Here is a 17,879-nt window from a genome sequence, read left to right on the forward strand (position 1 = left end):
TTCATTTTGTGAAAAAAATCTATTAATATTGCACTAACACTACATAATATTATATACTATGTTTTAAGCCCAAAAAATCATTTGTATTAAAAAAAAAAAAAATACATATATATAGAATACATAAAAAAAAATTAATTGCTTGAAATTATGGGAAGGTGAAATAATTTAACTGGTAAATATATTTATATAATTCAAGTGTTAGATCAAAACTAATCAAAACAAAGAAAAGATTATACAATATATTTATTTATAGTCAATAAGAATTCTTTGGGAAATTAAAGGACAATAATTATAAATATTTTATTTTTACATATTAGTTTTGGTAACAAAAATGTTTACAAAGTATAAAATAATAGAATAAGTTTGTCAAATGAGGTCAAAGATCTACTTATGGTACATCAATAATAAATAGAATAACTAATAACTAATATATAAACTAATGTTTAAGTATAATGCACAAAGACAATTTTTAAAAAAAAATAAATGAAGTTTTATTAATATCAAGGAGTTCAAAAGTAAGTCAAAAATATTATCAAAAAAAAAAAAAGTTAAGTTCTAGGTAGGAAATATGTAAGGATGACTAAATGAGCTAAAGACAACAAATAATGATTGGCCAAAGCAGCAATTGGCGAGGCATTTGACAAAATTTTCAATTGTATTCTGTAAAAAAAAAAAATTTAACCAATAATTTATGGGTGAAAACCAAAATAATTTTTTTTAAATCAATAAATAAATTCAAAATGATGTTTTTAAATAATTTAATGTTCATCCTTTTTCTTCAATATATTTATTATAAATTCATTTAAATTATAGTTTTTAGTAAAATTTATACAAAAGAACCTACTTTAATAACACGGCATTAAGCTTGAATAACCTTCTTCTTTTCTTTCTTTTTCTTTAGAAATGATGGTGTTCTTATTCCTTTCTTTTTCTTTTTCTTATCCTTATGTGATGAGTCCTCAGTAGATATTTCTTTAGTTGGTGAACCCTGTTTATTTAATGATAGCCAATTAAATTCCAGTTAAATAAAATTAAACTAGAAAAAATAATTACTTCTTTACTACTGGAGAATGTACTTTGATGAGCATCAGATTCGTTATAAGTGTTTTCACCTGATTAAAAATCATTCAGTAAAGAAATTATACAATTTTGAAAATAAATGAATAATATTAAAATTAATTTCATAAACATGGATATTGACTAAATGAAATTATAATAATTTTAAAATTTCCAATAATTTAATAATTGTTGTTATTTCGATTTTTATCAATGTATTAAAACTAGCACCAAGATTATTTTTTCAAATTGATAATTGTAATTTTTTTTTCAGATTTAATTATTATAAATATGTGTAACACTTATTTTTAAATTATAGCATATTTTGTTTATCAAAAATATAGTGACAGAACTTAAAAAAAAAAAAAAAATTTATATAGAAAGGCAAAATTAAGTTATCAACTAAATGATATTTATAGACAAATTATTATTATTATTTTTTTTAGAAACTATTATAACTAAATTAAAGTTTTTTGCTTTAAAATTAAGTAGGATTTTTTTTAAAGCAATTACTTACATTGCTAAAAAAAAAAAATTGAGTCGTGTCATAATTACTTTTAATAAGTGTGACATGGAGTTTTCTCTGAGCATTCTTACTTAATTAATCAACTATAATTATTTCTTGGTATAAAAAAAGGTATTAATAAAAGCAAAAGCAATAAATTCTAAAATGCTTTAGGAGTTCTGTTATTATAAAAACATAATAAGAAAATATTTAATTAACAAGGTCACAATAATAGAGAATATTACACTATTAATAATAAGCTTCTTTATGAATTTAATTAATTCTTTTATTAAATTGTAGTGACTTCAACAATTATTTTTAAATAAATGTAATTAATTAAATATGTTAAAAATATAAAACATTTAAATAGTATCAAATGAATATATAAAAAATATACCTCATAGAAATATATTTAATAAGTCACATTCTTAACAATTCAATGAAAACAACAAATATTAAATTTTTGAATATAACTCATAGTTTAGTATCTTTAACTCATAAAAATAATAAAACAAAAACTATAATAAATTTTATCAATCAAAATATGAATACTTTTCTATTTGATATTACAAAATGTAAATAATAAAATATTCAAGTAAATCCAAAGCACAAGGAACTATATTCTTTTAAAACTAAATAATTTTTAGTACAAAAATGTTAACTAGTAACAATTTAATACTGTATTTAAAATCTAATATAATACAACACTTAATATTCAAAATACAACTTTACAGATGATGCATGAAATTAAAAATGTATATCTAATAGAATAGAAAAATATTTTGCCTTTCTGTAATTAGTCATAAATATTTATTCTAGTGGGTGGTAGTTCAGGATAGGTAAGGACAGGTGTCCAATGTGGTGTTACAACAATATGGTCATATTCATTTTCATCGAAATTCAAGCTTTCATTCAAAATTTTATTGTTTGCCATCTGATTATTCATATCATAGAATTCTTGGACACAAGACATTTTATCAAGTGTAGGTAATTTTAACCAAATTGGTTTAATGGTACTTATTTCATTTTGGTCTTGTGCTAGAGAATATTTCACACACAAATAATTGAATTAATTATACTAATTGTTTTAAAGACTATGTTTTCAAAATAATAACTACAGAACATCATATAGTCTTAATTAAACTTAATTAAAAAATATTATTATTTTTAAATGTTAGAATTCATAAAATAATTTATTTTGCTTCAGTTAAATAATTTAAAATACATTAACTTAGATTAATATTTCAGTTACGGTTTACGAATTTAATTAATTAAATACATAATACAAATTTATTCCCATTAAAAATGAATTTATTAAGTATCAAATTCAAAAAATTGTTTGAACTGTATCAGAAATATGTTAGTTCATTATGAAATTTAATAAATTTAATGAAGCTTATCTAGCTTAAACATAAATTATAATAAAATATGTCAGGCATAATCTGGCATGTATACTAAAAATACTATATGTAACTTACCTAACTCATTGTTATATTATACAATCTACTAACTGGTACTAGTAAATTCTATCTAATTTTAATATTTAAATAAAAAAAGTTTTTATTATATTTTTACTATGTTATATATATTTTATCTATATTTATTTGTGAGAAAGCTTGAACTATGTGCAAATAAACTAATATAAAAAAAATGGTGTATTATTTAAAAACATATTGTTACATAATATAAGATTAATAGTTCTTAACTTACAAAAATAGATAAATATAAGTCTTACAATAAGTAATTACCAAAAGATACTTATATTATTTTTTTAAATTTTAAGCTTATTATAAAATCAAAATATTAGCAAAATTCTAGTTGTATTATAATTTAAACAGAATAAATTTACAAAACTCACCTTCACTGAGAACAATTTCAGCCTGATCTGGCTTTAGCACTGATTTTCTTTCAACTTGTAAAACTCTAGGTTCTAAAAAAATTTAAACAAACTTTTACTTTCTAGTTTTAGAATTCACCCTTTCAGACCCATGATACATTCTTGTGTACCAGTAATTTGTTTCTTTTAAATTTGTGACCATAAATTTAACAATGCTAAATGGCATAAGCAACAAAAATAAAATATATTTTTTTACAAAACTTAAAAGTTTGAAAATAGATTTTAAGTAATTTTAACTAAAAGAAAAAAATCCGGTCTAAAAGGGTTAAGTTTGAGACTTGATTATTTGTTAAAAAAATATATACTAACCTCTACCTCTACTTTCATCATCTGTTTCACTAACAAGAAAATTTTCAGTTTGTCTAGTAGGTGAAAAGTGTTCACTATCTTCATTTTCTACACAAATGTTGATACAATACTTAAATATTTTAACTCACATTGGAAAATGTGGATAATTTTTAATGAAAATTACCTTGTTGACCTCTATTAACTGAATTCTTATAATATTCTATTTCTTCATCAGTGACTGCGTCAAATGGATTTTTGGCATAAGGTGTCTTGTAAACAGTAGCATTATGTTGGAAATTACGCTGTATAATTCCTTTAGATGCAGCACCAACTAATATCACTTGTTCCCCATTAGCATTCATGTTAGCATCCTATGAAGTAATTATTTTGTCATACGAAAATAAAAATTTATTGAGAAGTAATATTTAAATTAATAGAAGAAATATTGTTCAAATAAAAATTACAAAATAAATAAGAAGCAAGATTTAACTCACTTGGAATTTTTTAGCTTCTTCCCATGAAACACCATCTAATATTTGGGACTGTGGTCCAGATGTTATTTTATCAGCTCTTCTATTTTCTTTTATCTAAAAATTAGATCAAATTTAAGTAAAGTATCTTAATTTCTAAAAGTAATTATTTTTTAATTTTTATAGTATACTTGCTATAACTTTTAGAAATTTTAAAGCTATTATTTACCAATGCTCACTAATATAATATATACTAAATAATACAGCACATTAAGCACATACTTGCTGTTGAAGTTTTTTGAACTCTTTAGGATTTGTGTTCTTTGGAACAAACTGTAAAGGTCCATCAATTTTAAATGGTGTACTTGAATTAGGAGTTGCTTCAGACACCCACTGAAAATATTAGTACTAATAATTAAGGAATAACATTTCATAAATATCGCTTATACATTTTTATAGAAAAATTAATCAAGTACAAAAGAATATTACAAAAATTGACCAATATATTTTTAAATTCATAGACTATCGTAACAATATAAATACCAAAAAATAAAATTTTATACACTTTTTTAGATGCTCTAGAATTTATTTTAATTTTCTAGAATTAAAAAGATATTTTGCTACCATATTATTTCTTATAATCTTCTTTGTAAAATGGCAAATTAGATTTTTTTTTTTTGATAAGTTTTGAATTTTTAGACTGTTAAAAGCAAAATATGATTTGCTAAAAATGTTTCAAGCATTTTAATACATGGAGTGGTTATGTAGTACAGATTCAGTATTCATTATTAATATTCACCAGTACAATTGTACCCACCCATACGACATACCTATGTAAGTACTTATCCTAAAATTGTTATCAACTAATTAAAATTTTTTGTAAAAAAATATTAGAAAAATGGGCTTTTAGAAATTTTGAAAAAATTATTATTTTTTTAAATTTTTTAATCATGAAAAATAAATAACAAAAAATATGTGTTTAACAGATTAAGAATGCAAAATTTATATATATATATATATAATTAGATTAGATTTAGTTTTAAAATATATATATTTTTTTATTTTATTCAATTATCAACGAGCTATGATTTATTTAAGTTTAGGGGACGCGAGTGTTACTCACATTGATTTATAAAATACACGCAAATTTTACAGGTCATAAACCGATAATTGAGAACAATACACCGATAATTCTTATTGGTACACTAAATATTAATGTTACTGTATTTACCCGACTATAGTTTTATTTGTTAAATTTCCTAAACTTTAAATAATAATATCTAATTAAAAAAATTGGGTTTCCATTTGAAAACCTTAAGTTGATATTGATTTAAAGGTAAAGGAATGAAGATGGAATCTTTATTTTTCTTGTCAAATAGCTCAACAAAGATTTATAACAAATAAAATAATTACATATATGATAACGCTAATATTTTTAAAGAAAACTCATGAGGCATAGTTAGTCAAACACTCTATATAATTAAAATGATAAAAAATATTTAATTGCATCATATTTACACACAATTTTTTGTTGGCTCATCTGATGATGACAAAAAATATTCAATAGACTAAAAGTTATAGGATTTGTCAGAACAATCACACCCAATATATTAACTTTTACATGTGACTAATTATAGTTGAATAAATACATAGCTCAAATTATAAAATATCATGGCAATGTTACAAATAATATTTTATTAACTTTTTGATTAATAATTTAATAAAATCAAATATATTTAATAATAACATAATTATTTTGTTAAAATTTTTATAATTAATTAATTTTCTACCTTAGTAATTTTTTTGGGATCTGATGTTCCTGTTTCAAGTACTTCTACTTTTTGATACACATTAGGTGAATTTAACCATTTTGTCCTATCAGTTGATTTACGTCCATCATAATACTTTTTCCATTGCCTAAATATAATGAAAATTTTTTACAAGTTAATGTATTTTAGATAAAAAATGTAAGGTATTTACCCATTTTTGTATAGCTCTTCTTCTTCTAATAAATAACCAAGTGATGAAACTGCAGGTGGTACCTCAACATCATTTCGTGGACGTGGAGGTTCACCTTTAATGAGTGGTTGTCGATAAATATAACCTGTTCTAAAACCCTAGAAAAAAGAATTTTGATTAAAATAACATTTCATTATCACATTTAGTAAATATTTATTAATTGCAAAAAAATCAATTGTTAGTAGTGTTTGTCAAAAATCAATACAGTTTTTTGACATATGTTAACAAAAAAATACAAAAATACTTATTGCAGTATCAGATTGAATTGGTCAAACTTGATTAGATATTTACCAAATAAAAATATGTACTGATCACTATCTAAAATTTAACTCAATAGTTAAATTATGGAAAAATAATTTTTTAACTAGAAAATGGGTAGTATACATAATAAATCACCTGTTTATACGTATATAGTGGTCCGTGATGTTTCGATTTACCAAAGTTAAATAACTTTTGACCTAACCAATATTTTTCATTATTTTTTTAAAATAATTTTTATATAGTAGGACTATAAGTTTTATTATAAACAATAGTTATTTTATTCATTATACCAATTTATTTTTTTAAAAATTACAAAAAAATTGTTTAGAATAAATATTTGACCATATATAAATCAAAAAATAAATAATAATAATCAAAATAAAATAATAAAAATGTACAAAATTATTATAATTGTATGAGAAATCTAGTGGTTAACAATAAATTAATCATTCTGTATATAGAAATACAGGGTAATACTATCATTTAAGAGTAAAATTATTTCTCAATTTCTTTTTTGCCATATTATCAAAAATAAATATAGGAGATTTCAATTTAAGAAAATTAAAATTAAAGATTATTATTCCAGAAGGGTTGATATATATATATATATATGTGGGAATTACAACAGGCAACCACAGGAACAGCGCAAAAACGTAATACTATTATTTAATACATATATATTTATTCACACACAGAAGCCCTGTTAAATATTATCAAACAAAAATAACATATATAAAACAACACACACATATGAATAAAAATTGCACACAAAAACTCGTCTTAGCCGACTCACGATTTGATTTAATTTTCCCTTATAAAACTTTATGATACCACTATCTGCCTCCAAACCCGGGAAGTGGTGTCATCTAGACACCAATATTACCCATATATATATTTAATTATATAATATTGCAATTCATCATACCAAATTAAAATAATAAAAAAACAGTAATAAATTTATCTCATTAAATTATTGTGATTAAAATTAATGATAAATATTATATAAATTAAATTAATTATTACTATAGTCTTGATAATTTAGTAATACATACGGCATTGTCAAGCATTCTCATAAGAGCTTCAAACTGAAGTCCCCCTACTCTCCAACGTTTATCTGAAACAGAAGAATTGCCTGCAGGTAATGGAGCTGGTGTTGTACCATCAGGTGGTGATCTAGCAGCATCATAAATAGATTTACGCTGTTCCTCAGACATAGTGACAATATTTTCTAAGCCTACTGGTAAAACTTTTAGCTAGAAAAAATATATAAATATATTTAAGATTGTTTACATTTATTTATAGTTCAATAACATATTTTTAATTTCTTTTTTCTTACTTGAGTTTCACACGCAGTGACAACATTATAAGCATTGTAAAATGCTTCTTCAATTGATTCACCACAGCACAAAGCACCATAATTAGTAAAAAAAATAACCTAATAAACAAATTATTAGTTATTAGCATAAGAATTTGTTAATATAATTAATATTGATTAAATCTAAAGGAGTTAAAAATAAATATGCTAATTTTTATACCTTATTTATGGGTCCTAAACTACGAGCAATTTTATCTTTTTCTTCAGAGTCTACATTAGATCCTGGGTATGCGTAATGTGCCATATCCCCAATTAATGCACTTTCTTTACTTATATGAAGTAAACCACATCGTAAAGATGATACAGCCAAAACAGGGCCACTAAAAAAATAAAATAGTTTACTAATATTGTTAAGGCCCTGGTAGTTTAAGTGAACTTACACTTGTACATCAATAATAGCTTTTAAGTCTGGCCTAGCAGCATAAATAGCAGCATGAAGTTGAAATGCACCTATGTTTACACCATAATTGGTTGTTCCCGTTTCCATAACATTTCCTTGCATGTCAATTTTTATTAGACTGGAAGCTGTTACTTCATTGCATAATAGACCATGTGGGTTCACTAAAAAATGTTCTTCCTCTTGATTAAGTCTGGCCTAGAAAAATTGACTTAAAATAATTATTTGGTTTAATTATAATAACCTTCTCAAGTTAGAAAATAATAAAAATTTCAATCAATTAATATAATGAATATAGGAAAATATTTGTTTGAAAATTTAAAGCCATTAATATTTTGATTGGCTAAGAATTTTCTTTTTTCTTTTTCAGTAAAATTTCAATTAACCGTAATTTTCATATATTCATGTGACTCTATCCTCATCATTATCCTAGATAATTAAAGGTTCTGTTATATCTACATAAAAATATCATAAGTGATTATACTTTTTTTTTGTTTTTGTAAGAAAATAGATTCAGATCATAGTAACTATATTAAATTAACAAAAATTGAAACAAATGATTATGTTACATTATGAAACATGTACCAATTAACTATTATTAAATTCTTGATTATTATTTTTTGGAATCAATTAACATAGTCATATGGGTGATATTAACATTTTAAACAATCAGATCTATCTTTTCTTACACTAATTATTCCATAATTTATTTATTGCAAAAGATGTGTGGAACTTACAAATTTTCTTGTATAAATACAAATTTGTATATTATACATATCTAGTAAATATATAATTATTCGTAACTTACTGAGACTTGATTGTAAATTCCTTGAGTCCAACCATACAAATCCATTAATCTAAACACTGAAGCCAATTTACATCTGATGATTTTTTCACCTTTAGCATAACCCATGCTCTCCACACCACGGATATCATTGATGGGTGCAACACAATTAGAAGCTGTCCAACAAAAATTGTTGTTAAATATATAATAATTTATTTGATTATGCGATAATCTTAGATGAAAATCCCACTTCAAGTCTTAATTATTAACATTTAAAACTTTTCTCGTTTGAAAAGTAAAAGGTATTATCATATCATATCAAAAAATACTTAGTATATAGCAGGGGTGGCCACAACGAGGCTCGCGAGCCACATGCGGCTCTAGAGTTAATCTGGTGCGGCTCTCGAACCTGAGTTCAGAGTAAAAATATTACTGATTTAAAACAATATAATAATGCAATGTACAGGTTGAAAGTCTTTTAAGCTTTACAAAACTCAACATTTGTTTTGACAAGTCTTTTTTGTAGACTTGGCAACACTGCATACACACCAAACTATGTGTCGATATGGCAACGGTGTACGAGTACATTCTTTTTCAGAAGAAAAATACCCTCTAACAAAATTGTGTGCAAAGAGACTAATCTCAATATTTGGCACTACATATGTGTGTGAATCACTGTACTCAACACTTAAGTTCATTAAATCTAAATATCGATCTGAACTAACTGATGAACACTTGAGTGAACTCGTGCGAACTGCGCTTACCAATTATAAACCAAACTTCAAACAACTCACAGCTAAAATGAACACTCGTAAAAGCAATTGAACATTAAGTTAACATTGAATGTTATAAATAAGTAGAGTACAATAAATGTTTCTTCTTTTAAAATTAAAAAGTGTCTTTAACTTATTAACCATAAATTCATCTCCAAACAATGTGGCTCGCCTTAAAACAGCTTCATAAATTTGTGGCTCCCTGAGTAAAGGTTAGTGGCCACCCATGGTATATAGTGTAAGTTAAGTAAAATAATTATGTTGCTAATATTGAAAAGCTTTCACTGAGATAGATAAAGAAGCAGACAAATATATAAGATTTTTGTTACTGTGAGGAAAAGGCTGAAGAACAAAGTTTATTTGTTATAACTTATTTTTTTGACTAATGAAACAAAAGAGACGTTTTTTTTATTAAAAAAAATTAACAGAACTTCAAGTGACTAATAAATAGTTCTATATTGTCTAACTTTTTAGGATTTTCACTAGATAACATTATATCTCTACCAGAAATATCAGTTAATAAAATTTCTTCTTCATATGTTTATTCCAAGTTTTCTAATGAATGTTTAATCTACAACAGTGAATTGCTTATATTTTGTTTCTTATTTCAATATTTATTTTTCAAAAAATTACTTTCTTTTTCCCTATTTATAACAAAATATTAAGGCATCATAAATGCTTTTCAATATATTATATCAGCTCCTAGTAAATTCATTATCCCATATTCCCAATCATATATTTTAGAGATATCTTTGCTGATATCAATCGGAAAAAAGATTCTTTTTCAATGAATTTCAAGTCATGTAAGTATTTTGGGCAATATACACTATGATCAATAAGTACCGGGAATGACTCATTTAAACAGCACGCGGTTGTCAAATCCGGTTATTTTTTTTTTTCTCAAGTTGGTACACCCTTATTTGATGTCTCTGATAATTTTGAGCGGTATCACATCATTATTATGTGTTTGACAGCTGTAAACAATAGATAACTTTTTTTATTTCGTCGCATTTCATAATGGATAAATCAGTAGAGCAGAGAATCTGTTTGAAATTTTGTGTTTCCAACGATATTACGTGCAAAGATGCATTGGAAATGTTAAAGAAAATATATGGGGACTCTATTATATCGAAAACCAGAGCATACGAATGGTATAAAGAGTTCAAAAGTGGCCGTGAGGTGTGTGAGAATTTGCCGCGTGCGGGTCGTCCATCAACATCAAATACCGAAGAAAACGTCGCAATGGTAAAGAAATTAGTTTTAGAAAATCGTCATGTGAGTATAAGAGACGTTGCTGATGAAGTAAAAATCTCTTACGGAACAGCACAGCACATAATTTCCGATATTATGGGCATGCGACGCGTTGCAGCACGGTTAGTGCCAAAGGAGTTGAATTTACTCCAAAAAGAGCATCGAAAGGGTGTGGCCGAAGAAATGATTTGGGAGTCATCTAACGACCCTACATTCATGAAACGCATCATAACTGGCGACGAGACATGGGTCTACGAGTATGACGTGCTAACTAGCCAGCAATCATCCGAATGACGTGCTCCCCACGAACCAAATCCAAAAAAAGCACGCCAAAGTCGCTCAAAAATCAAGGTTATGCTCACTGTATTCTTTGATTACCGTGGTGTAGTGTACTTCGAATACTTGCCAAATGGCCAAACCATTAATAAGGAGTATTACATCGGTGTTATGAAGCGTTTGAGGGATGCAGTGCGTCGTAAACGGCCGGATTTGTGGGCGGCCAAAAATTGGATTTTACACCACGACAACGCGCCAGTTCACAAAGCCAAACTAGTGCAAGACTATTTAATGAAACACGACGTTGTACAACTTCAACAAGCACCGTATTCACCCGACTTAGCACCGTGTGACTTTTTTTTGTTCTCCCGACTTAAATTGCCGCTTCGTGGGCGTCATTTTGAGTCGCTGGATACCATTAAAGAGAATGCGACGAAGGAACTCAAGGCTATTTCGGCTCAGGCCTTCCAGCGCTGTATGGATGACTGGGTTAAGCGCTGGCATCTTTGTATCGCTTCAAATGGAAGCTATTTTGAAGGAGATAAAATAAATTTGGAAGAAAATTAACTTAATTTTGTTTTATTGACTCATTCCCGGTACTTATTGATCATAGTGTATGTAATAAAAATAAAAAAGATCATATCATACTATAAATATTTCCACAATAAAGTAATCGAAAACAGGAATTTTTGTGAACCAACAATATGGGCAGTGTCACATCTAATTTTCTTTGAATTTCAAAAAACCTCCCCAAATTTAATTTCTGTGTACACCACTGGACTCAAATCAAACTCTTCAATTTTAGTGCTAATATCAACAACTTGAATTACTTATAATTTTATTACATTACTTTAACAAAAAATGATTGAAATAACCTATTGAATCAATTTGACTGTCTTACTCAAGAAAACTTTTAAGATGAAAATAATGTCATGTTTTTATATGTTAAAATCAACTAACAAGTCCTATATAATAGCATTTTTTTTTATAAAAAAAAACCCCTAACTATATAGGTAGTCCACAATGTTTTGACAATTCAAATTACCTTTTATCTAGTTAATATTTTTCATTACTTCTTTCTTTTATCATTTTTATAGTTTTTTACTACAATAAAAGCATATTTTTAGCTTTAATTTGAAAATTAAATAGTATTTATAAAGTTATAATTTTGTAATGCTATTTAAAAAATGAATACAAAATAATTTGCTAGATTTGTTAAAACATTGTGGACATCCTGCATACTGACATAATAGAAATAGTTTCAAAAAGCTTAATTGAAAATAGTAGTGTAATTAACATAAAATTTAATTCTTTAAAACAAAATATTGTTGGTACTTGATGCATTTACAAAACTGTAAGAACATTATTTATATTTTAATATGATTGGGATACCTAAATATTTTGTTAAATAATATATGTACCTTTAGATCCTCCAGATTGACGTCCACCGACTATGTCTGATATTTGTTGCAGTAATCCAGCAGGAACAGCTCCTCCATCTTTCATTTGCACTTCAATTATTCTTTCAAGTTCTTCACGAAATAGTCTTGAATTCATTATCATCTCAACTCTTTTTCTACGTTCCATTTCTCTTACATCCTAATAATAAAACAAATGTTGCGTCAACATTATAAAAAATAAAACAATTTTAAATATGAAATTTAAAAAATATCTAACAGCATCAATATCAGCAGGCCTCATTTTTCCGCGTTCATCTTCATCATCATTAGTATTTGAATAACCGTTAGTATGAGGTTGTTCCACTTCTACATCAGCCATGATTTAACTTTATTATATCTAAAAATTACAAATATAATTTATTTATTTTGCAAATAAATTTGACTTTAAATGGAAAATACTTTAAAAATAACTTTTTTGATCTAATTTAATATATTTTATTTAACAATAATAAGATAATATTTTTTGATTGTCTCATTACAATTCTTATCTATTACTATTTTCCCTCAAATTAATATTAAAACTAATGATTACAGAACTTTGATCAATAAAAATAAAGTTTATACAGTGTGAGTTGGGATTTTTTGACAACTATTGATTTGGAAAATTTTTTTATTTAATTATTTACGAAATGAATTTAAAATAGTAAATCATTGTATCATTAATCATTTCACTTAATTTTTTTTTAAATATATATAATTACTTCTTTATTTAGATTTTTTTTATGCAGTAATTTTGATGGATTAATTTAAAATTTAGAAAAATATATGCTACAAACATTTGAATATTAAAAGTAGTTTAGTTATGCAAGCAAGTATAGTTTTATATTTATCATGTAAATCTTACTTGGTACAGGTAAGATGTACTTAAATGTATTTAGTACTCAAATTTTTATAGTTCATAGAATACTAATACAAAATTAATTAAAATATCAAAATGTTGTGCTTTGTTCAAAAATCATTTCCTTAAAAAGTAGCTAGGTAACGCTAGAGTAATAATATAAAAAGTGAGTATATAGTTGATAGTTTTTCTACTCAATTGTTCATTTTTATATTATTAGTTTTTAATTAAATTTAGTACAAAATATAAAAAACTAACAAATAAAAATATTTTTTGAGTCTACTTAGTAAAGTTTTTTAATTATCTCAATTAATTTTTTTTTTAATTATTTGTTATTTATTATTTATTTTTGTGAATTCATAAATTAAAAAACTGTAAAAAATCAACCAACATCATATGATAAAGAAGAAGTAGAACAAAAACTATTAAACTATTCAAACAATAATGAATCATCCTGTAAAAATAAAAATATTAACTCTGTCAACATATAAAATAATATCAATTGATTAAATTGTTATAGAATGATAACAAAAAACTAAATTATAAACAACTCACGTTTTTAAAAATAATTTTAAATTTCTAAAAACTTTTTAATGATAGATTCTATTTAAAATTGCTTCATAAAAAATATTTTACATTTTTACAAATTATACAGAGTGAAAAATATATATATATAAAATAATAATTAAAACCATCAAGTTTAAACATTTACTAAGTAGTGATCTCTTTAAAAATCTTTCATCTACCATTCAAAAAGCCTTGACGTACTGATTAAACAATAGATATGCAAAATAACAATTATGCCATCAAGTATAATACTGAAATATTATACTATAAAATAAAAAATTGGGAATATTGATACTATAGAACCCCTGTGCTTGACTGTTAGTAATATATTCTAAGGATAGATACTTCTCATAAAAATTTTAATTCATAATCTATAAGTAATAAATAATCTAACAATGAGTAGATTGTACTTATTTGTCCAGTACAATCAGAAATAATTATTAATTTATTATTTTTTACAACTATTATCTAGTAAAAGATAAAAAATGATATGGAGTTTAAAAGGTCATCAAGAAAAACTAGATGAAGACCCAATATATTTTACTTGATGAGTATTTTAAATTCAAGATAAATAATATATTTTGAATTAAAATTTGAGTTATGAAACATTATATAGGAGAAGACCTATTAGTTGACCTTTAAATCTATGACTAAAGTATGCACCAAAATTGTGATATTAAAATGAAAAAATTCAGATGATCAAAAGCATGGCATAAGTGCTTGCTCAAATTATAATTGAGTGTTTATAGTATAATCATATTCATTATTTATTTTCAATAATAAATTTTAATACTTATAATGAAATTTAATGTATATTTAATATACATAATATAACGAGTTTAATCTTATCTACAGTAGTTAAAATCATCAAAATTAAGTTATTCTTTAGTTCATTACACTTTATAAGTCAATAAATCTTAAAAGCACATGGTAGAATCAAATATTTTGTAATGCCTACAGGAACAGTATCAAAAAAATTCCAAAATATTAAATAATATCATATAGAAATCCAACAAGTTGATTATTTTTATGTGTAAAATTAAAATGGATAAGAATTCAATTTTTTTTTTTTTAATATCTTATGGATGATAAATTGTGTTAAGAGTAATTTTTCGTGCTTAATTACAACTTGTTTTTTTCACAGTGTATGATTAATATTTAAACGTTCAATACATTGGTAATCTACAAATGAAACCTAATATAAATAAAGAGTATAATATTCAGGCACGGATTCAGGATTAACTTTAGGGGAGAATGTAATATATAAAAAAAATTTATAATATTTTTTATATTATAATTGTCTTTATAATTGAAATTTACTTTTTTTTATATTTGAATAACACAAAGATCACAATTTGTTATAATAGAAAAAGTATGAAAATAATACTATACTTAAAATCTGTTTGACATTAAGAAAAAAAAGATCAAATATGAATGTTTCTAAACATCATACTTTTAGAATCCTTCAAAAATGTAAGAAATCTCTTCTGATTTTTTCAAAAATAAATTAAAATTAATGTATTTGCATTTTAAATAATCAGACACGAAATTCTGATTATAGAAATCATTCTTAAAAGATGCATGTGATAAGTTTTCATCATAATACAAATTTTTAAATTTAATTTCTCACTGGTCAATACGAAATTTCCAAAATTATAAAAAAAATTCAAATTATAGTATTTATATCATTTTTATATTGAAAATTAATAATATTTAAATTGATCTCATGTTTCATTCATACTTATGCACCTTTTAAAATATTAAACCGATAGTTTCTATGATAAGGAGATGACAAAATAGTATTGTTATTAATGTTACTTATCTGTGAACAGGAAACACTTAGGGCGATTAAATTTAAACACTACCTATATAGTTGATCATTCCAATTGACTAATAATAATTCTCTCATGTACTTAATGAATCAAAATATGTCAACATAATGTAGTCACGCCTCAAAATATTGGAATAACTTACGTTCTCCAAAGTTAACTAGGTAAAAGCTATAAAATTAACGACACATCGTTATAGTTGTAGGGGTCGAACACCGGCATTCAACATAACATTTTAAATTTTTTATAACTCACCACTATGAAGAAACCGAAATGCACAACAAATCAACCTTATGGTATTAATAATTTCAATTCACACTATCGCACAACAATGGAATTATTTTACGGATAACATATCGGATACCGAAAGGCTAACGCGGCTGCGGCGGCAGTGGACTATACAGAGCCAACAACGGCAACAGCAGCGTTGTCGAAAACGTACGAGACAGTATAGTACACGATAGGATACAAACCCTGACGCACGTTTACGCACGTACACACATACACATTGACTCACACAAGCACAGTGTTAATGACTCCAAATCACGAACCAAAAAACAAATGGAATTCTAGCCGCTGGCGTTTGCTGTGTTCCAGAGTCGGAGAGATACGCCCGTTCGGGTAGACTGTAAACTATGACGGGCACCGTTATTAACCGGAGGTAAAATTTAAAACATTAGAAGGCGACACTGCGAATTGATAAAATAACCTTACACTTCCTATCATGTGATTACGAGATTATTTTACAATGAAATGGTGAATTAATATAATGTTTATTTACTTAACAATTACCAATTAATTTTAAATGACTTGCAATTGCTAAAATATATTATTCATGAATAGAATTACAACAAATACAATTAAAAATTCAAGCCAATAATGAAAAATTAAGTATTTTTCCAAATATATAAATGTTTTAGCTATTTGTTCAAAAGAATAGTAATTTAAAAGTTATAATATTATCACGATTGTGCAATTAATTCTATAATCAAATTTCAATATATTTTTTGTAATAAATAATTTTATGAATGGTAACTTAGAATTGTGTGCTAAGTGTCACAATATTGCATTCCTATTTTTTAAGGAGAAATTGATCTAATGTCCAATAATTTTGGAAATTTAATTCTAAAAGTTATTGGAAGATAAAAGTAGTGAAAAAATTGATGTTTTTCATTGACACTTGCAACCTAACTAATATATTGATATTATTTATTAAATTTTAGCTATGATGTTAATCTAAAGGTATAGCTATAACTACATAGTTAATATTATATTTATATGGATGTACTTCTTTTTTTACAGTCTATAATCACGCTAAATGAAACGTAATTTTCTTATTTAATAGAATTATGCATAAATATTACATAGTGTTTAGTTAAATTATTTACACCTACATTATAAGCGATTTTCTAAATTTAAAACTAATTGTTCTTAAAATTCACCTAGTGTATAGATTTAAATAGCCAACGAAATTTCACGTGCATAGAATTAATACTACGAAAAGTTATTGACAATAATAATGAGTTTAGTATTTATTGAGTGTCTGATAATGCATTATATATTTTTTCATACAATGATGGAAGTATACAAAATGAATTTAAACACTATTATTATTAAATTGAATCATTTTTAAAATTTGAAAAACTGTACCATAGTAAAAAACAATATATTTGTATAATTAATGATCAATAATTTAATTTATGACTTTAATTCATATGAAAACAGTTATGGTTTGTAAATTCTTTGCTTGAAATCAAAAAAGAAATAGTTACTAAAATTATACTTTGTCATTTAAAAGTTGTTCCCGTAAAATTGCAATATTGTATGGTCCAC

General features: G+C 24.9%; 1 protein-coding gene across 2 annotated transcripts; it reads right to left on the minus strand.

Moving 5' to 3' along the window:
• Positions 1-232: 232 nt before the first annotated feature.
• On the minus strand, positions 233-16,640 carry LOC126897313 (protein hu-li tai shao). Of its 2 annotated transcripts, XM_050670826.1 has the most exons (18): positions 16,302-16,637; positions 13,030-13,149; positions 12,774-12,951; positions 9,077-9,228; positions 8,252-8,466; positions 8,032-8,191; positions 7,833-7,931; positions 7,549-7,749; positions 6,197-6,333; positions 6,007-6,133; positions 4,499-4,609; positions 4,241-4,333; positions 3,931-4,117; positions 3,768-3,854; positions 3,420-3,491; positions 1,054-1,112; positions 845-988; positions 233-660 (listed from the first exon to the last, which is right to left on the minus strand). In XM_050670826.1, exons 2-17 carry the CDS (start codon positions 13,129-13,131, stop codon positions 860-862), a joined length of 2,109 nt encoding a protein of 702 aa, XP_050526783.1. In that variant the 5' UTR covers positions 13,132-13,149; positions 16,302-16,637; the 3' UTR covers positions 233-660; positions 845-859. The 2 variants fall into 2 exon arrangements, with proteins under 2 accessions (XP_050526783.1, XP_050526782.1); XM_050670825.1 differs by lacking the exons at positions 233-660; positions 845-988; positions 1,054-1,112 and adding an exon at positions 2,184-2,599 and having other exon boundaries at positions 16,302-16,640.
• Positions 16,641-17,879: the final 1,239 nt, after the last annotated feature.

This window comes from Daktulosphaira vitifoliae, unplaced genomic scaffold, assembly GCF_025091365.1.
Source record: "Daktulosphaira vitifoliae isolate Bord-2020 unplaced genomic scaffold, ASM2509136v1 Scaffold_2, whole genome shotgun sequence".
NCBI lineage: Eukaryota > Metazoa > Arthropoda > Insecta > Hemiptera > Phylloxeridae > Daktulosphaira > Daktulosphaira vitifoliae.

What these genes read in the sequence shown, in the direction of transcription:
- LOC126897313 (XM_050670825.1), bottom strand. Translation starts at nt 13,131, where the DNA reads ATGGCTGATGTAGAAGTGGAACAACCTCATACTAACGGTTATTCAAAT. An exon ending in GAATTTACAATCAAGTCTCA is followed by an intron (nt 8,467 to 9,076) that starts GTAAGTTACGAA and finishes CAATTTTTCTAG; the next exon opens with GCCAGACTTAATCAAGAGGA. An exon ending in AAGAAGCTAAAAAATTCCAA is followed by an intron (nt 4,118 to 4,240) that starts GTGAGTTAAATC and finishes ATTACTTCATAG; the next exon opens with GATGCTAACATGAATGCTAA.